Source organism: Melanerpes formicivorus, unplaced genomic scaffold (assembly GCF_026170545.1).
Source record: "Melanerpes formicivorus ecotype bairdi unplaced genomic scaffold, bMelFor1.0.p_v2 SCAF_12, whole genome shotgun sequence".
NCBI lineage: Eukaryota > Metazoa > Chordata > Aves > Piciformes > Picidae > Melanerpes > Melanerpes formicivorus.
The window spans coordinates 22,136,203-22,160,514 of NW_027142364.1; the positions used below are offsets into that span (position 1 = coordinate 22,136,203).

A 24,312-nucleotide genomic window follows, 5' to 3' on the forward strand; every position below is an offset into this window, starting at 1 on the left:
AACAAACAACAAAAACCAGCCAGCCAGCCAAGACACAAACTGGTCCCATGACAACAGCTGGCCACATCACTGCCTTGGCACAAAGCTCTTCTAGAACTGGGGGTGTTGGGGGCACCAACCCAACCCAAGCACGCTTTAATTCCTCCCTGTGCTTGCTTTCCCTCCCCTGTATTTACATTCTACTGGACTGTGCAGTTTCCAAAGTGCTGTTTTCCCACTGCTCTTACAGGAGATGCAAATCACAGCACACTCCACTGCTTATCTCAAAGTCTGGGAGAGACAGGAGCACGTCTAGAGAGGGGGCCCCAGGCCCAGGGGATTCAGCAGCAGCTAGACCATCTGTGCTATTCTCTCCCCATGGGTTTGTTTAATGCTCTTCTGAAACCTCACCTGCATGCCAAGCTGAACAGATTCACACCCTCCTGGCCCCAGAGGAGCGCAGTTTCACCTCTTGTGCAGTCTCCCCTGGCTCGCTTTGGCTATTTGTAGTATCACTAAGGAAACCAAACGTGAGACTGGGGATCTACATCCAACATGTGCCTTCCCCAGACGTGATCTCAGCTAACTTGTGCATCCCTTCACTTCAGCCCATTCCTTCCCCTACAAATACTCAGGAAATCAGGTTGAACTGGAAGGTGAAGCGACCATAGCTGTGTCTGAGCAGGTTTTCATGTGGAGCACACAAAGAGCTCCAGTGACCTCTAATGGCAGGCTGCCAAGCCTCTGGGTCTCCACAACCTGTGATGCTAAGCAGAGTGTGTTGCACATTTGCTCTAAAGAGAATGAGTCACACCCAGCACTGGCTGGAAGGTCTCACAGCACTTCACAACACTGGGATGTAATTACCTACCGGACACGGAGGCAGAGGGATGGGATGTGATTCATCTAAGATCATGCACCTGGTCTGGAAGAGCCACCAAGGATTCAGGGCTTCTCTGTCCCAATTCAAGGCTTTCTGCAAGTGAACCTGACAAGGAAACAGCTGGATTAGATACAGATGCAGCCAAGACTGTCTTACATCCAGTGTTCTGCTCTAACCTTTCTTGGCAGATTCAAAGCATTCACCAGAGAGCCAAGCAGAGCCTGGGCTGCAGCAAGACAAGTGTGGCCAGCAGGGCCAGGAAGGGGATTCTGCCCCTCTGCTCCACTCTGCTGAGAACACAGCTGGAGTAATGTGTCCAATTCTGGGGTCTCTGTTACAGGAAAGATCTGGAGGTGCTGGAAGGTGTCCAGAGAAGGGCCACAAGGATGAGCAGAGGGCTGGAGCTGCTCTCTTATGAGGACAGACTGAAGGAGTTGGGGCTGTTCAGTCTGGAGAAGAGAAGGCTCTGAGGAGACCTTCTTGTGGCCTTCCAGGATCTGCAGGGGGCTACAAGAAAGCTGGGGAGGGACTTTTGAGGGTGTCAGGGAGTGATAGGTCTGGGGGGAATGGAGCAAAACTAGAAATGGAGAGATTCAGATTGGATGTGAGGAGGAAGTTGTTCCCCATGAGGGTGGTGAGAGCCTGGCACAGGTTGCCCAGGGAGGTGGTGGAAGCCTCATGCCTGGAGGTGTTTGCAGCCAGGCTGGAGGTGGCTGTGAGCAACCTGATCTAGTGGGAACCATCCCTGCTCATGGCAGGGGGGGTGGAACTATAAGATCTTTGAGATCCCTTCCAAGCCTGATAATTCTGTGATTCATTTCTGAACAAAATAATTGCTGTGAGCCAGTGCTTGGTGTTGGTTAGAGCCTGGAAGGGCAGGGTTTAATTATGGAAAACCCAAAAGCTCCTTCCTTTTGATCTGACTTGATCCAGAAGTGACTTTGGCCTGCTCCTTGTTTATGAGCCAGCAGGGGGTTTGGATTAGTTTTTCCCAGCACTATAGAGTACAATTAGCAGCTCTATGGTCTTGACTTTTTATGTGCTCATCCCCACAACTCAGCTGGCTTTTTGAGGACCTGTACCATTCCCTAACTTAGAAGTGGAAATCTCAAGCAACTATTCACACTCAAGGCAGGTCATGGTCACTGACATGGCTACAACTCACACTGGGTGCAGTTTGAAGTCCACACAGGCAAGGAAACACCAGGTAGCCAAGGCAAAAACTTGGCTTATCTTCAGGCTGGCCCTCCACTCTATCTGGCTCCAGCCATAGGGTGTAGCAAATGCCAAGATACTCAAAAGTACATTTCACACAGAGAAGCCAGAGGCACCAGTAAGCTACCACAGAATCACAGAATCTTTAGGGCAGGAAGGGACCTCAAGGCTCAGCCAGCTCCAACCCCCTGCCATGGGCAGGGACACCTCACACCACAGCAGGTTGCTCACAGCCACATCCAGCCCGGCTGCAAACACCTCCAGGGATGAGGCTGCTACCACCTCCCTGGGCAACCTGGGCCAGGCTCTCACCGTTCTCATGGGGAACAACTTCTTCCTCACATCCAATGTGAATCTAACCATTCACTCTCTGACACCCTCAAAAGTCCCTCCCCAGCTTTCTTGTAGCCCCCTTCAGATATTGGAAGGCCACAAGAAGGTCTCCTCAGAGCCTTCTCTTCCCCAGACTGAACAACCCCAACTCCCTCAGTCTGTCCTCATAAGAGAGCAGCTCCAGCCCTCTGCTCATCCTTGTGGCCCTTCTCTGGACACATTCCAGCACCTCCAGACCCTTCCTGTAATAGAGGCTCCAGAACTGAATCCAGTACTCTGGGTGGTAGCACACATCGTCTGACGTGAGTGCACCAGCTCTGTAAAGGCTCTGGCCTCTCAGCAAACACAAAGCAGTAAGACTTAGCTTAGCAGCAAGGAAAGGAAACCTCACAGGAGCAGCATGACTTACTCAAAGAGAGAGCTGAGCGCCTCCAGCAAGACCACGACTCAGGTGACGAGCAGCCATTTGTCCTGCCCCAGCAATGAGGGTGGCTAGCCAAACCCAAGACATTTTCCCAACAAGAAGCTCAGTGTAGAGCTTAACAGTCTCCCAGATCCTCAACTATTAAGCCCATGTCCCCCTCTCTCACTTGGTAATGAGAAATAACATGCAGGTGTATCCTTTTATCAGGAAACCAGTGTTCCCCTAATTGATCCCACCATGGGAGAGTTTAAAGTGGCCCTCATTTGAGCAGCTTCTGAGAGCATCAAAGCTGGCCTCATGCAGATTAGCAGAAGGTTTACAGTAACAGCACTTGGAAAGCACTTTGAGTTTACCATCTTGATGAATTCTCAGCTGCACACAACCAGTTCCATGGTTGCAGGGTTTCTTTGACTTTAGAAATAAACATGCATGCCATGCAAGGCAACTCCTATGCAAAGCAAAACTTCCCTCTCATAGCATTGTCCATTGCATCAAAGTACTTTTGCAATCTCTTGAAGAGGAAATAGAGCTGAGAATCCCTCTTCCACCTTGCAGCATAAAGCTGCTCTGCACAGGTGATCAATGGAAAGAAAGCAAGCCTGAGGCTCTGGTGACACTTGAAGCCCTAATGCTCACTCCATAGCATATGCAGTTCTAAGCAGGAGATTGGAAGCCTGAGCTGCCTGTCAAGAACTGTGATTTGTTTCAGACAAAAGTCAGATGCTGTCATCACAGCACAAAGTTATGTGAGGCCAGCCCTGGTGGTGTGAATTGCCTGGTGCCAGCATTTAGAGCATACACTCCATGGTGTGCCACACCTCATCATTTCTATGTACTCCTTAGTGTGGCCAGCAGGAGCAGGGAGGTCATCCTGCCCTGTGCTCAGCACTGGTTAGGCCACACCTTGAGTCCTGTGTCCAGTTCTGGGCCCCTCAATTCAAGAAGGACATTGAGACTCTTGAATGTGTCCAGAGAAGGGCAACAAAGCTGGGGAGGGGTCTGGAGCACAGCCCTGTGAGGAGAGGCTGAGGGAGCTGGGGTTGCTTAGCCTGGAGAAGAGGAGGCTCAGGGGAGACCTTCTTGCTCTCTACAACTACCTGAAGGGAGGCTGTAGCCAGGAGGGGGTTGGTCTCTTCTCCCAGGCAACCAGCACCAGAACAAGAGGACACAGTCTCAAGCTGTGCCAGGGGAAGTTTAGGCTGGAGGTGAGGAGAAAGTTCTTCCCAGAGAGAGTTGTTAGCCATTGGAATGTGCTGCCCAGGGAGGTGGTGGAGTCCCCATCCCTGGAGGTGTTCAAGAGGGGACTGGACATGGCACTTGGTGCTGTGGTTTAGTAGTCATGAGGTGTTGGGTGACAGGTTGGACAGGACTCCTCTCTCTCCCTTGTGAACACCAACCTCTAGCGATGAAAACTTTTCCTGCACAAGGAGTTGGATCCTGCAGCTGCCTAAGTTGCAGAGCAGCCAGGAGCTCAAACAATTGCTTCACTTGCATCCAAGTGCTTGTATATCCAGCTCTGAAAGTGTCTCTTGGCCCCTCACTTACCCAAAACCACCAGCATAAAAAGGAAAGTAAGTGCCAGCCTCCTCCATCCTGCAGTCACTTTGGTTGTTGAATAAGGCAGAAACACGCAGTCAAAACCACCGGGAGGCTCTGCATTAACCCCTTTTGGACTGTCAGCCTTTACTAACCACACCGTTTCTCCACACCTTTTCAGCTCAGCTTTACCAGTTCCCCCCACTCCTCCTAGAGCTGCGTGCTGAGCCCCTGAAGGTACAGCCTGGAGACACATCACAGCAAACATCGCTCCAAAAAGCGAAGGAGGAGGGCTGGTGCTGGGGCTCCCGGGGCTCCCGGTGCTGGGGCTCCCGGTGCCGGGGCTGCCGGTGCCGCGGCAGTCAGCAGCGCTAGCTGTGTTTCCATGCGTGCTGTGCGAGGTGGGGCAGAAGCGTGCATCAACAGGGGTTTCAGCCATGCCCTCTTCGTAAGGACAGAGGCAGAGGTTTATGTACACGTGTGAGGTTAGAGCAAGGCGCTGCTCTAGGCACAAAACGTCCTTTAATAAGATGTAATGAAGCGAATAATCAAACGGAGACCTAAGTATGAAGTAATTAAACCAAACTGCACCTCAGGGAGCTCGAGGGCACGGAGCCTGCGGCAGTCAAGAGGGCTCCGCTCAGGAATCCAGGGTGGGCAGAGCCCCAGCAGGACACCCAGCGGGTCCGGAGGGCTGTGGCTGGCTCCCGTACTCGCGGCCGGCCCCCGGCCAGGCGCGGGAAGCAGGGCAGGGGAGGGAGCGCGGCGGGGAAGCGGAGGCGGCCGAAGCGGCGCAGCGCCCCGCGGAGCTCAGGCGGCCGTGCCGGGCCCGCCCCGCCTGGGAGGAGCCTGCGCGGCCGCTGGGGGCCCCTGGCGATGCGGCGCGGCGCGGCCCGGCCCCGCCATGAGGCTGACGCGCGCCGTCGTGCTCGCGCGATCCAAAGCCGCCGCGCTCGACGGTGTCCGCCGCCTAAACTGCTGGTGGGCGTCGGGGGGGCACGGCCAGGCGCCTGGCGGGAGGCGGGGCGGGCAAGGCCTCGGGATACCGGCAGGCCTGGGGCGCAGGCGGGGAGAGATGGCGGGGGGGGCGGGGACTAGATAGGGGTGGATGGTTAGAGTGGGGGGAACAGGCAGGGATGGACGGGGGGAACAGGCAGGGATGGGTGAGGAGGAACAGGCAGGGATGGAGGGGGACAGTTAGGGATGGACGAGGGGGAACAGGCAGGGATGAAGGGGGACAGTTAGGGATGGACGAGGGGGAACAGGCAGGGATGAAGGGGGACAGTTAGGGATGGACGAGGGGGAACAGGCAGGGCTGGATGGCGGGGAAAGCAGGGCTGGGCTAGGGGGGACAGGGCGGTGTGGTATGGGGGGGCCCACAGTGGGCTGTGCCAGAGCAGCCTCGGTGGTCCTGGCTGGAGGTGGTGGCGGTGCCTGGCTGGGGCTGCGCCCCGCCGTGCCCCCAGTGCCAGCCCTCTCCCTGCTCTCCTCCGCAGGGGCAGCCGCCTGACCGATGTAAGTACGGCGCTTCCCGCTCCCATCCTGCCGGGACGAGCCAGCGAGGAGGGGCCCCGGCAGGCTGCCGCGTCCAGCCGCGGCCGGTAGCCGGCGGTGCTGTCGCAGCGGCGAAGGCTCAGCCGGGGCCGGCGGCCGGGGCGGGGCGGGGAGGATGCGGGTGTCGGGGCGGGGAGGGGAGGATGCGGGGGGCGGGGCGGGGAGGATGCGGGTATCGGGGCGGGGCGGGGAGGATGCGGGGGGCGGGGCGGGGAGGATGGCGCAGGCAGGGCCTGGGGCTGGCCCGCTGCCAGCGAGCTGCAGCGCTTCTCGGGATGGATTAGCATCTCAAAGGACTGTTGTTCCAGAGACACTTGGGAAATTCCCAGAAAGCAGGACCCTGAGACCTGCCTCGGCTCTCTGGAACTTCGGATGACGTACTGTGGTTGGGAGAGGGCTGGCTGGGGTTAAGAGGGATCCTCTCCCGGGTGCGGGGGCTGGAAGCCGGGTTGGAGACTGCAGAGTTGCTGGAGCGGAAGCGCGACGTGCTGTTGGCTGCTGGCTGCACTTCCATTCCTGAGCAGGGAGGGCACAGGAGCTGCTGACTCTGCACTGACTGGAAGCAAATCTGCTGCTGTTAAGCTCTGGTTAAACGGAAGCAAAATCCTCAGTTCTGGGTCTCGCTATTATCTTTCTTGCTCGTGATTTAAATTGGCTTTCCGACCCACCCCCGCTCCCCCTCCCATTTTTGGGGGGTGTGCCAACTTGCCTCTTCTCTCTCTACCTGCCTAGATATCCATATGCCGGGACTTACCCAACATCGAGGTGATCACATTCAGGTGAATGTCAGAGTGCCAGCTTTGGAGGGGATGGGGGACATCACCTTTGTCATGGGGCTGGTATCTTACCATCTCTCTGTGGCTGAGTGTCTGAACCGCCTGGCTCTTTTTGCCTCAGCTCTCAAGTGGCAGAGATGCAGAAGTGATTATTCTCCCACTAGCTCCTCTGCACCTTTCCCTTTGATGCTTAAGAAAAGAATTCTGGTTTCAAGAGGTGTTAAAACCTCTTAGCACTGTTGCTCCCCAAGTCCTTTTCAGTGGTTTAGATGGAATCCTCCAGGCTTCTCTGTAAGGCCAGTTTGCAGAATGCCTGTTCAAATGCTTCTTGGATCCTGAAAAGCTTTCCTATCTTCAAGCCTCCCTCCAGCACTCCCATCCTTCACCTGCTCTGGGGAGCCTGAAGAGTCAGTGCTGCCTGCAAATTTGAGCCTGTCAGACTGCAAGCCTTGAACAGGCTGTCCTTCAGTGAGTGGGGAACTGCTGCAGAAGAGTGGGGGTGTGATGGGCGTTCAGGGGAAGCTGCAGCTGTTACTTTTCTTTGGCAGAGAAGACGGGCTGCTGGGTTTTAATTACATGTTTAAAAAGATGAAATGCTCTAATTTTGTCCTGTGCAAAGCCACAGGGCCCTGCATGGCCCTTGCTGTGCGCTGCCAGGATGAGGCTCCCCAGTGAAGCTGGTGTAGGAAAGGGAGATGGAAAGCTGCTGCGCTGCTGGATCACAGCTTAGGCTCCCAGCTGGGAGGCTGCTGTGCTGCAGGGGCCATGCTCCCAGCTGGGAGAGTGCTGTGCTGCAGGGGCCGTGCTCCCAGCTGGGAGAGTGCTGTGCTGCAGGGGCCCTGCTCCCAGCTGGGAGAGTGCTGTGCTGCAGGGGCCGTGCTCCCAGCTGGGAGACTGCTGTGCTGCAGGGGCCGTGCTCCCAGCTGGGAGAGTGCTGTGCTGCAGGGGCCGTGCTCCCAGCTGGGAGGCTGCTGTGCTGCAGGGGCCGTGCTCCCAGCTGGGAGGCTGCTGTGCTGCAGGGGCCGTGCTCCCAGCTGGGAGGCTGCTGTGCTGCAGGGGCCCTGCTCCCAGCTGGGAGGCTGCTGTGCTGCAGGGGCTGTGCTCCCAGCTGGGAGGCTGCTGTGCTGCAGGGGCCGTGCTCCCAGCTGGGAGGCTGCTGTGCTGCAGGGGCTGTGCTCCCAGCTGGGAGGCTGCTGTGCTGCAGGGGCTATGCTCCCAGCTGGGAGGTTGCTGTGCTGCAGGGGCCATGCTCCCAGCTGGGAGAGTGCTGTGCTGCAGGGGCCGTGCTCCCAGCTGGGAGGCTGCTGTGCTGCAGGGGCCGTGCTCCCAGCTGGGAGGCTGCTGTGCTGCAGGGGCCGTGCTCCCAGCTGGGAGGCTGCTGTGCTGCAGGGGCCGTGCTCCCAGCTGGGAGGCTGCTGTGCTGCAGGGGCCCTGCTCCCAGCTGGGAGGCTGCTGTGCTGCAGGGGCCGTGCTCCCAGCTGGACAGTACAGCAAAGAAGGGATGAGCTCAGTGGTCTCTGATGCCATGATTGATTCCCCTGCAGCGTGAATGGCATCTCTGACCTTGAGCCTCTGAACCAGTGCCAGAATCTGAGTGAACTCTACCTGAGGAAGAACAACATTGCAAGCCTGCATGAGCTCTTCTACCTCAAAAGCCTGCCCCGGCTGCGGGTCCTGTGGCTGTCGGAGAACCCCTGCTGTGGCTCAGACCCCCACCACTACCGGATGACGGTGCTGCGCAACCTGCCCAGCCTGCAGAAGCTGGATAACCAAGGTGGGTAGACAGCCAGCCCTAAACCGTGGGCAGCAGGAACTGGAAGCTGGTGATGTGTTGGTTCCTCTTGTTTAGGTGTCCTTTGCCGACTCCTGGATGTGGTAGTGATACTCAGCCCGGTGGCATCTGGTGGAGGCTGTCTCCTCTGGGAGATCCACCACTCCTAAGCTGTTTTCTCCCTTGCAGTGCCAGAGTTAACAATAGCCAAGAGAGCCTGAGTGCAGCTGAGACAATCCCACTAATTAGTGGGGATTTGAAGCTCTCTACTTTGCTGTGGCAAAACAAAGATTCTGTAACTGGATCTGCTGTTGTAACAAAAATGAGAAGCCTTTTCTGTCTGGTGGCAGTAATTTGGTGGCTTTTGGAGCCTGCTCCAGAGACAGGAAGTGGCAAAGTGTGTTTGCATCCCAGACACTTTTCCCTCTTTGAGAGACTGGTGGCAGCTGCTGGCACTCCCCTGCACAGGTTTTACCACAGGAGGATGAAAGCAAAGGGCCTGCACAAAGGACAGGTTTTGGACCACAGCCCTGGGGTGTAACTCTAGAGCAGCAGTACCTGCCCCATTACACACACAGTCTTCTGGGCTGCTGGAGTTGATTGCAGCAGGATTTTGTTCTGGCTTTTGCAGCTGTGACAGAGGAAGAACTGTCCCAGGCGCTGGTGGATGGGGAGGAGATCACAGCCCCACCAGCCAGGAGGAAGGTGGAGAATGGCTGCCCTGAGTCCAGCGCAGCCGAGTCCACAGCGGAGACTGAGAGCGACCTGCTGAACTTCAGCCTGGAGGAGACAAAGTGAGGGCTTGCTCGGGAGCTGAGAGCGTTTTGGGGCTGGACTTGAGTGTAGCATGAAGGGATCCTGCCAGGCCCCGGGCCAGGCCTGCGGCTGTGCGCAGAGTCCTGTTGTTCCAGCTGCCGTGGTGCGGCCGTGCTGGTTTCACAGCGCCCGTGGGGCTGGTTCTGTATCTGCACACCAGTCTCTCCCCCAGGTGGGTACCTGCTCTGCAGCACGTCAGCTGCATGTGCAGGCAGAGGTGGATCCTCTCTGAAGCGTGAGCTCCAATCCTGTCTTGCTTAGCTCTGCTTCTGCCACGTGCTTGGGTGCACGGCAGAGCTGTGGCACATGTCCCACTGCAGTGTGCCATGGGCTGCAGTCCCAGCTAGCGTTGGGCATGGGAGTCTGTCACCCCAGTTAGGGCTGTGAGAAGACTTTGTGGCAGTGTGCTGCTTCTCTTTCTCTAGCTGTGAGGCTGTTGCTTGACCTGTGGGAGTCTGGCTTGGGGATGTTGTGGCCAGCAGGCAGTGGTGGGGTGTGAATAGGTGTGCCTTGAATCCTTCAGCTAGATACTTCCCACGTGGTGACCATCAAGGATTAGGAAGGATTGGCCTGGCAGAGTAAGGTTCTCCCAGCTGGTCACAGAGTCATCAGGGTTGGAAGGGACCTCAAGGATCATCTGGTTCCAGCCCTCTGCCGTGGGCAGGGACACCTCACATTAGATCAGGTTGCTCAGAGCCACATCCAGCCTGGCCTTAAACATAGCAGCGTTTGCTCTTCCTCCCCTTCAGCAAAATTCGAGAGGAGCTGGGTATGAAGCCTCTTCCCAGGGACAAGTTCTCCTCCTTTTCACCTCGGGAGGCAGACTGCAGCCAAAAGAAGAGAGTGAGTATCCTTGAAGACCAAATAGCTTCTCACCCTCCAGCTGTCACGCCAGGCAATGAAAGCCCCATGGGGTTTGTCCTCCTGGGGAGGCTGCTCAGGAGCTCACATCCACTGGGGCTGTGCTAAGAGCACGTGGGAGTTGGGCAGCATCTGAAATGCAGCCAGCAGACTGCCTGGTGGAAAGGAGGCTGCTGGGTTGAAGGCCTAGGTGGTTCCTCAGCCTCCTCCATGGTGTACCCCTGGGCCAGCCGCGTGGACCTTGGCTGTTGAGCTGGGACTTGCTGTCTGCTGGGCTCGGTGCCACCTCAGCTGGCATGGGAAGGCCAGAGTGAGGTCTAGATATGTCCTGCCTTACCTTAGTCACCTGCAGTCTGTCTTTTGCTCACGTTGGAGGTGTGCTTTAGTGGATTGCTTTGAAGTGGAATGCTGTGACCTGGCCTTCAGAAGAAAAGGAAGCATTAGAGAAGGGGAAATGGCCACAGGGTGCAGCTGGGCAGGTTCAGGCTGGATGTTAGGAAGGATTTTCCCTAGAAGGACAGTTATTCAGAGAGGCTGAGGAATCTCTCCCTGGGGCTTTTCAAGACATGGTTTGACAAGAGCCATGGTCTGGTATTGGCAGTGGTCCTGCACTGGTGGGAGGTTGGGCTGGGGACCATCAAGGGTTCCCTCAGTCCTGAGCTTTTGTCATTCTATCAGCTCTTACTGCTCAGATCAGAGGGTCTCTGTCATTTCTCTTCCTACACATGGTCACACTGGAGAGAAGCAGCAGCTCCTGAATGTGCTTTTCCTCACAAGAAGCTACTGTTGGGGTGGTGGCCAGCAGCCAGAGGCAGGCAGGCCGCCTGTGCTGGAGCTGTCCTGCATTCCAGTGAGCCTGGCTCATCTCCTACAGCTTCTGCACGTGTTTGCCCCCAGGGCTTGGTTGCTCTGGCCCTGGCGCTGCAGGTGGCTGTTGCAACTGCTGCCCGTGGTGGTGGCAGTGGAGTTCCTGGAGAGAGCATCTCTGCAAATCCAATGTCCTTTTCCAGGCTTCTGTAAAGCAATGTCTGTCTTGTCCCAACAGAGCAATATCCTGAATGCCATCCTGCTTCTGCTGAAGGAGCTGGACACGGAGGGGCTGGAGATTGTTCAGCAGTCAGTGGGGCAGAGGCTCCAGGCCTCTGGGAAGAAGGAGCTGCAGGAGGACTGACAGTGCACATTACAGACCTCCCTGGAGCACCAGCCCAGCCCCGGGGCGCTGCTCTGCCCACACACGCCTGGCTGCAGCCAAAGCCTCCGTGCTTCCTGCTGCGTTCCCCCCGCAGTGGAGCTGGGATGAGTGCTGCTGGCAGCCCCTGTAGCTCCTGCCATCGCCCCTCAGCTGTGCCCATCGTGCTGGGGCTGGCAGCCCCTGTAGCTCCTGCCATCGTCCCTCAGCTGTGCCCATCGTGCTGGGGCTGGCAGCCCCTGTAGCTCCTGCCATTGTCCCTCAGCTGTGCCCATCGTGCTGGGGCTGGCAGCCCCTGTAGCTCCTGCCATCGTCCCTCAGCTGTGCCCATCGTGCTGGGGCTGGCAGTGCCTGCCCTGGCTCTCAGGAGCTTTCCTGCTCTCGGAGCAGGTTCCATCAACCTTTGTACCTGGTGTGGCTGGGGTGGTTTGGGGGGAGCTGCAGGCAAGTCCATGTAGCAGGAGGGAGCAGGGCTCAGTGAGGGACTCTGCTGTGTGATCAAAGGGGATGGCAGAGCGGGCTGGTGGCTGGAAAGGCCACTGCTGCTTGCTGCCTTCCTGCTGGGCCAGCTCTGTGGGGAGCAGACTCTGAAGGCAGTTCCTACCATAAAGATTGGCTTGTGTGAAGCCTCTCAGGGAGATGCTGCCTGGAATGAACACCAAGAGCTGTCTGGTGCAGACTATGAAGGTCAAATGTCTGATTTCTCTGTGTCCTCAGCTCCTGAGTTCTCCAGGTCCCCATCAGCACATGTAGCATCTGCCTTGGCAGTCAGGCAGCCTGGGGAAGAGCTCGGTGCAGCCTAGGTGAGACAAATTTCTCTCTGCCAGATTCTGAATGCTCAGCTGTGCTCTTACCCCCACATGCCCCTGCAGGCATTAGAGCAGCTTAAGGAGCTGTCAGGTCAGAGTGAGAAGCCTCTGTGCTTTCTGCAGTCAGGGAAGGAAAACAATCCAAGCTCTACTGCCCAGTTTGCACAGGCAGCTGCATTTACCAAGATTTGATGGAGAGCTGGTAAACACCAACTAAGAGCCTTGTGACACACCCAATAAAACCAATTAGCCCTCCAGGACGTGTCAGTTGTGGCTGGACTCTGGCAAACATGGCAAGAAAAACTGACCCTGGGCTTTGCTCCATTAGGTCTGGTTGACAGCTCACGTTGTTTGCCCTGCAGAGCAGGAGGAGGGCTGTGGGCCCCTGCCCCTTCCCGCTTCACTGGCCCTGGCAAATGGCTCCCCTGCCTCCAGGCTGCTGCAGGGCTGCACTTCAAAGCCACTGGCCTCTCCAAGAGCCTTGCATACAGAGCACAGGAATCAAAAGAGCTGGTGAGCAAAGCTCAGGTGTGTGTGCAGAGGTGAAAGCTGGCCCAGGCAGGACGGTGGCCCCTGAGCCGCAGGACACGAGGCCTCTCTGCTGTGGTCTCTGGTGCTGCCTAGGGCAGTGTGGTCCCTCCATACCTCCACTCTCCCTGCTGTAAAGGTGTCTGAGCCCCTTTGGGCTGGTTCATGCTGCCAGGAAACAGTGCTGCCTGGGGGTAGCAGCAGCAGCCCTGTGTCCATAAGCCTGGCTGCTTGACCTCGATGGGAGGAGGCACAGTTGGAGCAGCAGCACTTGGGTGAAGATAGCCTTTAACTCCTCAAATGACCTAGAATCACAGAACCATGTAATCATTTTGGTTGGAAAAGACCTTAAGATGGTCAAGTCCACCCATTGTCTGGCTCTACCACATCCATGTCCCTGAACACCACATCAGTGACGGGGAGTCAACCATGACCTAGTTCTTGCCTTCTGCATTAAACCCAGCTGCATGTAGCGGGACACAGTGATTTACAGGCTAGCAGACTTCCCTCGACAGCCAGGGCCCAGGAGACTTAGCCCTCAGCTCGCTTGCTTGTTTGCCCTGGCCCAGGCTTTGTGCCGGGTGGCAGGAGTCACGCCTTTCCCATGCCGGCGGAGCAGGCAGCTGCCCTGGGCTGTGCTGGGAGCGATGGGAGCCGGCCTCACCGTTTGTCATCGGGGCCTGCGCGGCGGTGGAGGTGGTGAATGGAGCAATCGCCCGAGGCTGCTCCGCTCCCAGAGCAGAGCTCGCTGCCTACGTGCTGTGCTTGTCATACTTGGCCAGGAGCAGCGCCCCAGCCGCAGCCAGCCCCCTTGGTGCTCCCCACCGCGCCTCGCTCTCGGCGCAGCCCCGAGGGCAGGCTGGCCTCTGGCCCTGCCTCTGGCCGCCCGCTCTTGCTGCGAGACGCTCCTGGCTTGTTTTGCTCTGCCTTCCTGCTGGGGCTGGATGTGTCAGGGAGCCTGGGTGCCCTTCCTGGCAGGGCCCGGGGTGGGTGCCTCTCGAGGGTTGCAGGAGCTATGCCTCTCGCACCTCCCTCCAGGAACCTGGCACTCCAGGCTTTTTTTCCTGGACACAAGAGGCGGTAGGGCTCCAGTGACCCCTCTGGGGCTGGCTTGGAGGGTGAGGACAAGCCCTTCCCCCATTCACACCCTAAACTTGGCTGCTGGAAGACTGTGGTGCTGTGCCAACCCCTCCAGTGCCCAGCCTGCTGCTCTGAGCTGCTCAGAGCAGCAGGCTGGAGAAACGGCACGGTGGAGAGGAGCCAAGTGCCCAGGGCTTGCCAGCTGCACCTGGGCAGGAGGCTCCACTTGGGCTGTGGCACCACCCCAGGCCTTCACAGCATGACCTGCTTTCACCCCGACCTGCTTCCAAGGCAGGGGGCATTGAGTGGTGAGGGTGGCTATGGAAAACACCAGAGGCTGGCTGCTCGTGGGCACAGGTCCAGCATTGATTTGTGTTCAAAGCAGCTCTGGAGACTTGGGAAGGCCAATGGTGAGGCAGGCATGTGGGGCCACGGCAGTGGGGGGAGGGCCGTGGCTGGTGGGAGCCAGCTGAGGCTCCATAGGAAGGTGGAATCATAGAATAGCTCAGGTTGGAAGGGACTTCAGAGATCTACTCCAACCTCCCTGCCAGGGGCAAGGACATCTCTCCATTAGACTGGGCTGCTCACAGCCTCATCCAGCCTGGTCTTGAACACCCCCTAGGAGGGGGCAACCACAACCTCCCCGGGCAACCCACTCCAGAGTCTCACCACCCTCATAGTGAAGAACTTCTTCCTCAGCTCCACTCTAACCCTGCTCTCCCTCACCTTCAAACCATTCCTCCTTGTCCTGTCTCTAGACACTCTCAGGAAAAGTCCCTCTGCAGCCTTCCTGCAGGCTCACTTCAGGTGGTGGCAGATCTTGTTTCTCACCTGCTGATGCTGGGAGGAGCAGTTAGGTCTCTGCCTGGGGTCCTCAGAGCAGATACTTGCCCAGGAGTAGCAGCAGTGCTGCCTCCCTCAGCTAGGTCTGCAGTTTCTCAGGGGAGATCATCCTCCTCCTCAGAGCCTAAAACAAATGATGTGTCCAGCCAGGGGAAAAGCACTGACATTAAAAGGGGACTTGACCCATGGGGACAGCTCCATGGGGAGGCAAGAATAACTGCATGTTCTACCCCAGATGCTGTCATGTGTCTTCATGATGGCAATGCTTCAGAGACTGGAGCAGTGAGCCAGAAGCCCCAGGAGGAAAAAGTGGCCTGGGAAAGGGGCTACAAGCAGCAGAGCCCAGCCAAGCTCCAGCACTGCAGGCAGGAGCCAGCACACTTGGCAGCCACCCCGAGAGGCTGCCTCAGGCAGCAAACACATCGCCTTCAGACGCCGCTCCTGCGCTGCCCGTGAAGGCAGCAACCAAAACAAGCAGCACGTTTTCCCCCCGCGCTGGTGAAGTCTGCCCACAGGGGGATGCTGACCTCGCACCGGCTGTGGCCACCCACAGTGCCACTCTGCCAGGCTTTGAGGACACACAAAGCAGGGAAACATCCTGGCCTGGCATTAATCTGGTTGCAGCAAACCATCTGGCTTTGCTCATCCCCCTTCTAATCCCGGCTCTGCCAGCCTCATCCCTCCCCACAGGGCCTCGGCGCTCAGTGATCACTCTTGCAAGGCAAAGTTTGGCTCCAGTGGGTTTTATCTCTAGAGGAGGAGAGCAGCGCTGCAAACAGCACATGATCTGGGGGGAGGGGGGTCACAGAGCAGTGGTGAGCTGAGGTGCACGGCCCCCGAGGCCGCACAGTGCTGGTGGCAGCCAAGCAGCATGCGATGGGGCTGGGGAAGAGGGGGCTTGCCAGGACCCGTGCTCTGCACCAAGCCCCCCAGACACCCTACTGGGCAAACACCACCAGAGGACTGAGCTTCACCCAGGGCAGCTAAGAGCCCCTGGGAGCAGCCACAACCTGCTCTGGACTAGCACCACGTCCTGCTTGGCTCCCTTTCAGGCACGGGGCAGGCGACTAAAGCAGCAGCAGCAGCAGCAGCTGGCTCAGGCGGTCAAGCCGCTACGTAAGGAATGGAGTTGGCCCATCATTAAATAACAGGAGCAGGCTAGGAAGCGAAGACCCAAGGCTCTGGGCCGAGCAGCTGGCCTCTAGCAACACCTCTTCTGCATCTGCACAGGAGCCAGGCCCTGGACCGGCGATTGGGAGCTGGATTGTGCTGTCTGGGAGCTGGGCCCAGGCTCTGCCCGCTTCAAGGGATGGATGGCAAAGCTACACGGCTACTGAGAAGAGGAGGGCCCCGGTGCTCCCCAGCCAGCAAGGGGGAGTGCGGGGGGAGAAGGGAGGCTACGGCTCAGGCTGCTGGGACTAGAAGCCCTTCTCGATGCTGAGCGTGCGGCGAGTGACGTGCTCCATCTTGCCCGAGATGTACTCGGTCAGGCTGATCTGGTAGTTGGCCAACATCTTCAGCATCAGCCGCAGGTTCAGCCACCACTGCTCCTGGGGCAGCCTGTGCCTGCACAGGGAGGGGACGCAGCTCCAGAGCGGCCCTGGGGACCGCTGACAGGTTCCCCTGGGACCTGGCACACTGCTGGGGCAGGGGGACAGAGGCTTACTCGAAATCGGTGACTTTCTTGAGCTCCGTCACGGGGCTGAAGGCCACCACCTTCTTCCTCAGCCCGATCACGCAGGCAGAGTCTCCCGAGTTGGCGAACACGCGCCCTGGGAGGGGACACAGCTGACCACGGCCGCCTCGCCAGGGGCCGAGCGGCCAAGTCCAGAGCGGCAGGCGCTGCCCAGCGCCACCGGACTCCCCCACAGCGGCAGAGGTGCCCCCCAGCCCTCAGCTCACCCTTGCGGTAGGCCTCCTGCAGCTTCTCTGACATCCACAGCACCGCCTTCACTCCCAGCTTGGTCCCATAGTTGCGGTCAAAGGGGGTGGGGGCTCCCCCCTAGGGGCAGAGAAATGGCAATGTCAAGGCCACCCAGCTCCTGGGGCAAGTGGGGGCCCGTGTTGCCCTGTCTCACATACCTGCTGCAGGTGGCCCAGGACATTAATCCTGCAGTCAAAGATGCCTTTGCCCTCAGAGGAGTAGAGGTTGTAGAGGAACTCGGTGGTGTAGTGCTCATGGCATTTCTCATTGCTGGGAGAACAGAGGGAAGCCTCTTAATCTGGAGGGTCCCTCCATGGTCCCCTAAACACCTCTCTTTTTACTGTTTGGTTCTCCCTGAGGCCCAGAGCCCCAGCCCATCTTCCTAGCAGGACCCTAGGGGTGGGATGGGGACACCATCCAGTGCATGCTTGTCCCCATGGCTGAATGTGGTGGCATCCCTGTGTGCCCACCGTGCTGTACCCCACTGCACGCAGGGACCCTCTGCAGCTGCAGGAAGGGCTCAGATCTGGCCTTGCTTCCCACCACAGGGCTGGGTTTTCAGTGCCACGTCCCCAGGGGTCCCCAACTCACCGCAGCACCAGTCCTCTCTGGATATCTGTCTTCATTTTGTCAGTCAAATGCTCCACGTTGGCCTGCAAGACGAATTCCAGGATGCTGCTGGCAGCCCTCCCGGCTGCCTCCGGTCCTCCCCTTCAGTCCCAGGTGTCATTAATGTCGACCAGCGGCTTCACAGCCACGCACCTCCCACCCCGGCCCTGCCCCACAGACCTCCCTTTCCCAATTCTCCTTCTGGTTTTACCCAAACCATGCTGCTCCAAAGAGCCCCTGCCCCACTCACCTTCAGGTCGTGGATGGTGAAGGGATCCTCATAGACATAGGCAGCATCGGCGCCCACCGCGATGCCAGTGACGGTGGAGAGGTAGCCACAGTAGCCCCCCATGGTCTCCACGATGAAGACACGGCGCTTGGTGCCCGAGGCCGACTGCTTGATGCGGTCACAACTCTGTGCCAGGACAAGCAGGGGGCATCACAGCAGGACAACCCACCTCTGCCGCCCGGGGTGGGACGCTGCTCCATCCCCACACCGTCCCGAACACGGTGGGCAAGCAGGACAGCTAGGTGAGCTGCACCCTCTGCCCTGTCCCTCACCTCCATGGCTGCATTGACAGCCGTGTCGGAGCCCAGGCTGAAGTCGGTGCCAGGCACGTTGTTGCTGATGGTGGCAGGGATGACACACATGATGATGCAGAGCTCCTCGTACTGCCCACGGGCTTCCACCAGCTGCAGCACCCCCTCGTAGGCCTGCAAGCAGTGGAAGGCTGGGGAGATGCTGGCTCCATGGCTGGCTCCACACCCCAGAAGGGATGGTCTGAGGTAGCTGCACTGCCTGGGATGCCAACAGCCCACCCAGGTCCCCACCAAAAGGGAGGGGGCTGAGGGTTGCTCCGCACCTCGAAGCCGCCGATGACCAGCAGCCCCTGGATGTTGAACTTCCTCACATTCTCCACAATCTTTTCCATACAGGTCTTGGGCAGTGTCCTGCAGTGGGGAAGGGGAGAAGAGACTGTGAGGTGAGGACAGGGCATCCCTGCAATGCCCAAGGACAGCAGTGTCCCCTCTGCTACATCCCCTCGTCCCTGGGGCCATGCTTACCGCTTGGTGCCCAGCATGGACCCTCCACGGCCCAGCCAGCCTGCGACATCGTGCCAGCCCACCTCACGGATCTGCAAGCAGCAGCACTCACTCAGTTTTGGGTTGGTGAAGAGCGCCCCACCACGCCCTCCAAGCCCAAATTGGTTCCCCTGGGAAGATCACAGCACCCAGGCTTGCTGCTCCTCTCACCTGCCCCTTGGCCAAGCCCTCAAAGCCATCGTTCACCACGTAGACAGTGTGCCCCTGGCAGATGCCGATCCGCACGGCCGACCTGACGGCAGCGTTCATGCCGGCCGCAGGGGCACCCACGTTCAGGATGGCCAGGCTGAAGGGGCTCTGTGGGGACAGGGATGGGGACAGTGCATCACTCTGTGTCCCCAGGGTGGGGATGGTGTCCCCTGCCACCCCCCAGTCCTCCTCACCTTCTCCTGCGCTGGCTTCTGGTGTGCTAGCAGCTTGTAGATGTTCCAGTTGTTCTCAAAGCTCCTGCAAGGAGAATGCAGCATGGCCCCAGGGCATTAGGGGAGTGACCTTCCCTGCCTGCAGGAGCTGCTGCTTTCCCCTCCCCACAGAGAAGTGCCCATCCCAACATGTCACAGAATCCCACACCAGGCTGGAAGGGACCCCGAGGATCATCTGATCCAACCTTTGTAGCTGATGGTGCAGTTGCACTGAGCTGGCCCAGCACCCTGGCAAGCTGAGTCTTAAGCTGCCCAATGGAGGGGAATCCACTGCTTCCCTTGGGAGGTGATTCCAGTGTCTGACTGTGCTCATGGGGAAACATTTCCTTCTGGAGTCCAACAGGAATCTCCCCAGCAGTAACCTGTCCCCACCACCCCTTCTTCTCCATGGGACTCCTCGTACAAAGGGTGTCTCCATCCTCCATCCATGCACTAGTGACAGCCACAACCATGTCCCTTTGGCCACCCCATCGGGACATCTTCCCCCCACCCCAGTCCCCACTCCTCACCTCCCCCGGAGCTGGATGGCCTCATCAAACCTCTTCTCATCCATGGCCTTCTGCACATCCTTGGTCTGGGAGGGGGCAGAGAAGCAGCACCATGACACTCCTGCTGATGGGGAGGGGAGGGGGCCCCCTACCCCGTGGGTGGTGTGCCTGCTGTGGCCCCGGTACTCACCACCTGCACGCACTCCATGAGCGGCAGCCGCACGGACTGGTTCCCCGAGAGGCTCACCACGCAGGCAGGGGTGTCCGGCGTGGCCTCCAGCAGCGCCATCACTGCCTCCATCCCCATCTTGCTGCTCTGCCAAGGGAAAGGGGCACCCCCCCAACCCCATGAAACCAGGGCCACCACCCGTGCCAGAGGGGTGGGCTGCTCCCCTAGGCTCACCCGGGGATGGCTGCTGGCACACAGCTGGGCTGGCCAACAGCCCTGCAACACCTGCAGCTAATGAGGGGCAAGGGCCAGTCGGGGACTGCCTGAGCTGCACCCCAGCTGCCAAGTCCTTTGGGAGGGGTGAAGGGAAGGCAGGCACAGTGTTCCCCAGCTGCCTGCTGCTTTCTGCAGGGTGATCCCCACAGGTGTGTCTCTCCTTTGTGGTAGTTTTAGGCTATGTCTTTAAAATCTTTCACAGATCTTGAACAGGAAGTAGTAGAATGCAAACAAATCACCACTGGCTGTAGGGAGGCAAATCAAGGCAGTTCCAAACCATCCCATTGGGGAGAGAGAGCTCCCAAAGATTCACTTCCCAAAACAATTTCTCTCGTCTCACTTCTTCGCTCTGGGAGAGACTAACTTGCTTCTGCTTGACCTTGGCTGCACTGTCTTGGCTAAGACAAACACCTCTGCTTCTTTCTCTTGTCCTTTTTGTACAGTGGGGGTAAGGGGGAGGCAGGGAGAGAGAAGCTGTTGCAGCTCCCCTGGTCTTTGGGCAGGGGGTTCCTTGTGCTGTTTGTTAGCTGTAACTCCTGTATGTTTTGTACATATTCATCGCATTCTGCTGTAGATTGCAGTTCTGCTTGTCAATACAGCTTTCACTTGCTTCCAACTGAGCTGCTCTGGAAAATGTGATGTTGGGGGGGGGACTTTCAACCCCCTACAGGTGGCTTCCCCGTGGGCAGGGAGCCGTGCCTGTGTTTGCCTGCCTTATCTGCAGGCAGCACAGCCTGGGCTGATGGAGACAGGGCAGGGGGCATGAAGCAAGCTCTTCTCTGCTTCCAACTGAGCTGGTCTGGCAAGTTTAATGGGGGGGGGGGGCAGTTTTGCAACCCACCACACCCCTCCCAGGACCTACCAGCACCCGGTCAAAGGCTGAGGGGGTCCCTCCGCGCTGCACGTGGCCGAGGACCGTGACGCGCGTGTCGAAGCCCAGGCGTTTCACCACCAGCTGCGGGAAAGAGAGGGCCTTACAGAGGGGGCAGTGCGGCCCCCTGGGCTGCGCAGCAGGGGCTGGAGCGGGCGCTTACATCCTTCACGTAGTTGGAGGAGATGGGTTTGCCGCTGCGGTCGATGGCGCCCTCGGCGATGATGATGATGTTGAGCCGCGACCCTCTGCTGCGCGTCTGGGAGGGGGAAACAGCTGCTGCGGCTCGGCCAAGGCTCACCGGCGCTGGCCAAGGCTGAGCACCCTCCGCCCGCTGCCGCTCGCCGCCTGGAGGGCAGCCGCTCGGGCTGTGGGCGGTCACGTCCCCGAGCCGGCCAGAGCTGCCCCTGGCACGGCAGGGCTGGATTTGCGCTCGGCTGAGTGCCCTGCTTCACAGGGACAATGGCAGTAGCTCCCGAAGCTTCGCAGGGATCAGGCAGAGAGCTCAGCCTGGGTCCTTGTGGGGACTCTCTGGGGTAAAAAGGGGAATGAGGCTGCAGGAGCCACCCCCCAGTCTCACCTCCCCAAGCCTCTCGCACATGAGGTCCTCCCAGCCATCCTCTGGAGGGGACTCGGGGATGAAGAGCCAGTCGGCACCTGAGGCCAAGCCGGACACCAGCGCCAGGTACCTGGAGGGACACAGCGGTGGCAGCACGTGCCCCAGATGGTGACAGCTTGCCCCAGCGATGGGCACCCCCACCCCGAGGCCTTACCCGCAGTGGCGACCCATCACCTCCAGCACGAACGTCCGCTGGTGGCTGCAATGGCACAGGTGGGAAGAGGAGGGTAAGTGTGATGCCCTCTTAGGTCATAGGCTCACAGGATGTTAGGGGTTGGAAGGGACCTCCGAAGATCATCCAGTCCAACCCCGCTGCCAGAGCAGGACCAGAGAATCCAGCACAGGGCACACAGGAACACATCCAGGGAGGGCTGGAAAGGCTCCAGAGAAGGAGACTCCACAACCCCTCTGGGCAGCCTGCTCTGGGACCCTCACAGTGAAGTTCCTCCTCATGTTGAGGCTGAACCTCCTGTGCTGTAGTTTATATCCATTACCCCTTGTCCTGTCACAGGGTGAGCAGAGCCTGTCCCCTCCCTCTTGACCCCCAGCCCTCAGATCTGATATTTATCTGATATTTATTAGGTCCCCTCTCAGTCTTCTCCAGGCTAAACAGCCCCAGGGCTCTCAGCCTCTCCTCCCCAGGCAGTGCTGCAGTCCCTTCAGCATCCTTGTAGCCCTCCCTTGGACTCTCTCCAGCAGATCCCTGTCCCTCTTGAACTGGGGAGCCCAGAGCTGGATGCAATATTCCAGGTGAGGTCTCACCAGGGCAGAGTAAAAGGGAAGGAGAACCTCCCTGGCTCTGCTGGACACACTGCTCTGAATGCACCCCAGGATCCCATTGGCCTTCTTGGGCACCAGGCCACATTGCTGACCCCTGGGGAACATGTTGTCTAGCAGGACTCCCAGGTCCAGCCCCCAGCCCCCAGCCTGCTCACCTCTGTGCAGTGGTGGTGATGGCATCGATCACCTCCATGATGCGGTGCAGCGCCGAGTCAGTGCCGATGGTCATGTCGGTGCCACAGAAGTCATTGTCGATGGAGCCCACCAGCCCCACGATGTTCAGGTGGCAGTTCTCCCGCGCCACCTCCTCACTGATCTGCCCTGCAGAGGGAATGGCCGCACCACTGGTGATTTCAGGGTGCTCCTTGCTCCCCCCGGCCCAGATCCTGCAGAGCAGTGGAGGAGCCCAGTCCTCCTTTAGGGTCATAGCAACGGGGTAAGACCTCTGAGCCTCAGCGTTCTTGAACGCTTCCATCGCCACCCACCGAGGGGCACGGGGAAGGGGGGCTCACCCACCGTCTCGGACCAGCTCCTCCAGCAGGCCGCCCCACTCGGAGCGGAAGATGTCGGCGCCGGTGAGGCTGCCGTCCCCGCCAATCACGCAGAGGTTGGTGATGCCGTGCTCCACCAGGTTACGGGCGGCACGCAGCCGGCCTGCCCGCGTGGTGAAGGCTTTGCAGCGGGCACTGCCGATCACCGTCCCGCCCTGCAGAGACAACGGGGGAACACGGCCTGTGATACAGGTTGGGTGCAGGAGCTGGGGGTCCCACGTCCCCACCAGTGGTCCTCACCAGCTGGATGATGTTGGAGACGCTGAGCCAGTTGGCTTGCTTAATGTTGTCTCCCCCCTCCACCAGCCCCTCGTAGCCCTGCAAAGAAGTGGGAGGCAGAGGTGAGGAGTGCCCTAGCACGGAGGCCATCAGTGCCTCCCCCCACTCACCCAGGGCCGGGGAGCAAGGAGGGACACCCACCTCATAGATGAGGAAGACCTTGGCTCCCACGTATATCCCCATGCGGGTGACGGCACGGACAGCAGCATTCATCCCTAGAAAAGCAAGACGTGAGCCGGGCGGGTCCCCAGGACCCCGTGCACAGCAGGGGACTGGATCCTAGAGGTGACCCTGAAGTGTCCCCTCGAGCTGGGGGCACCCAGGCGGGCAGAGACTCAATGCACAGGTGGGAGCTGCAGAGGAGCCACTGCCCCAGGGCGAGACTTGACTGGGAACAGCTGCTTAGCCCCGGGCGGGCTGGTGGGGTCCTACAGCAGAGCCTCCTCGCGGGGCCCGTGACCTCCCGCAGAGGGCACTCCGGGTGCGATGGGGACGGGGAATCGCCGGGGGCGGCACGCACCGACCCTTCCCCCGTAGCGGGGAGGCGGGGAGAGTATGGGAAGCGGTAAGCACTAGGGAAAGAAGGGGGTGCTCCCCCGCTCCCTGCGCCCGCCCGGCCCGGGGGGAGCAGGAGCCACCTTCCCGCTCCGCGCCCCGAGGCCCCGCGGACTCTGTCCCCGCCGCGCCCAGGGAGAGCGACACGGAGAGCTCCCAGCGGGGCCGAGGCCGCCACCGGGCTGCTCTCGGCCACCCTCACCTCCCGCCGGGCCCCACCTTGCGCGTCCCCGCCGCTGGTGAGGACGGCGATGGCCATGCCGGCCCCCGCCATCCGCAAGCGCTCCAGCTCCGCCGCCGCCATCGCTGCGCTCCCGGCACCGGCGCCGCCGCCGGACCCGCCCCTGACAGGCCACGCCCTCGCTGGCGGGGCCACGCCCATAGACCACGCCCCTGGCGCGGATGCGCCCACTCCCGCGCGCTGAGCTTCGGGGCAGAGGGAGCGGAGGATGCTGAGCGGGGCGGAGGGGGGTCCAGAGGGGCCAGCAGGATGCCCGCGGGCCAGCAATGTGCCCTTGTGGCCAAGAAGGGCCAGGGAGGTTGTGGAGTCTCCTCGGGAGACTTTCAAGACCCACCTGGACGTGTTCCTGTGTGAGCTGCCCCGGGTGCTCCTCCTCTGTCAGGGGGCTGGACTCGATGATCTCTGGAGGTCCCTTCCAGCCCCTAGCATTCTGTGGGTCTATGAAAGGCTGAGAGAACTGGGGCTGCTGAGCCTGGAGAGGAGCAGCCTGAGGGGGATCTCACCAGTGCTGATCAACACTTCAAGGGTGGGTGACCAGGCTTTGTTCAGTGGTGCCCAGTGACAGGGCAATGAGGAGGAACTTCTTGAATGTAAGGGTGACAGAGCCCTGGAGCAGGCTGTCCAGAGAGGTGATGGAGTCTCCATCCCTGGAGACATTCAAAACCCTCTTGGGTGTGTTCCTGTGTGACCTTCCCTAGGGGAACCTGGCTTGGAGAGGGGTTGGAGTGGATGATCTGCAGAGGTCCCTTGCAGCCCCTGTCTTTCTGTGCTTCTGTGCTGTGCCATGCTGAGCCATAAAGCACAGAACTGTTTGGGCTGGAAAAGCC

At 59.4% G+C, this 24,312-nt stretch overlaps 2 protein-coding genes across 2 annotated transcripts; one reads left to right on the plus strand and one right to left on the minus strand.

Annotated features, from left to right (window-relative positions):
• Nucleotides 1–5,223: 5,223 nt before the first annotated feature.
• Nucleotides 5,224–12,401, plus strand: CFAP410 (cilia and flagella associated protein 410). Its single transcript, XM_068145668.1, has 7 exons — nucleotides 5,224–5,351; nucleotides 5,867–5,885; nucleotides 6,657–6,703; nucleotides 8,245–8,474; nucleotides 9,103–9,265; nucleotides 10,037–10,130; nucleotides 11,194–12,401. Exons 1-7 carry the CDS (start codon nucleotides 5,275–5,277, stop codon nucleotides 11,317–11,319), a joined length of 756 nt encoding a protein of 251 aa, XP_068001769.1. The 5' UTR covers nucleotides 5,224–5,274; the 3' UTR covers nucleotides 11,320–12,401.
• A 2,923-nt stretch (nucleotides 12,402–15,324) lies between these two features.
• On the minus strand, nucleotides 15,325–23,576 carry PFKL (phosphofructokinase, liver type). Its single transcript, XM_068145669.1, has 22 exons — nucleotides 23,464–23,576; nucleotides 22,831–22,904; nucleotides 22,651–22,728; nucleotides 22,376–22,565; nucleotides 22,015–22,180; nucleotides 21,234–21,278; nucleotides 21,041–21,149; nucleotides 20,624–20,719; nucleotides 20,452–20,544; nucleotides 19,335–19,460; nucleotides 19,166–19,230; nucleotides 18,618–18,681; nucleotides 18,385–18,531; nucleotides 18,196–18,266; nucleotides 17,994–18,081; nucleotides 17,692–17,844; nucleotides 17,381–17,545; nucleotides 17,113–17,174; nucleotides 16,680–16,791; nucleotides 16,500–16,599; nucleotides 16,264–16,369; nucleotides 15,325–16,163 (listed from the first exon to the last, which is right to left on the minus strand). The coding sequence occupies exons 1-22, from the start codon at nucleotides 23,546–23,548 to the stop codon at nucleotides 16,016–16,018; spliced, it is 2,343 nt and encodes a 780-aa protein (XP_068001770.1). The 5' UTR covers nucleotides 23,549–23,576; the 3' UTR covers nucleotides 15,325–16,015.
• Between the last annotated feature and the right edge of the window lie 736 nt (nucleotides 23,577–24,312).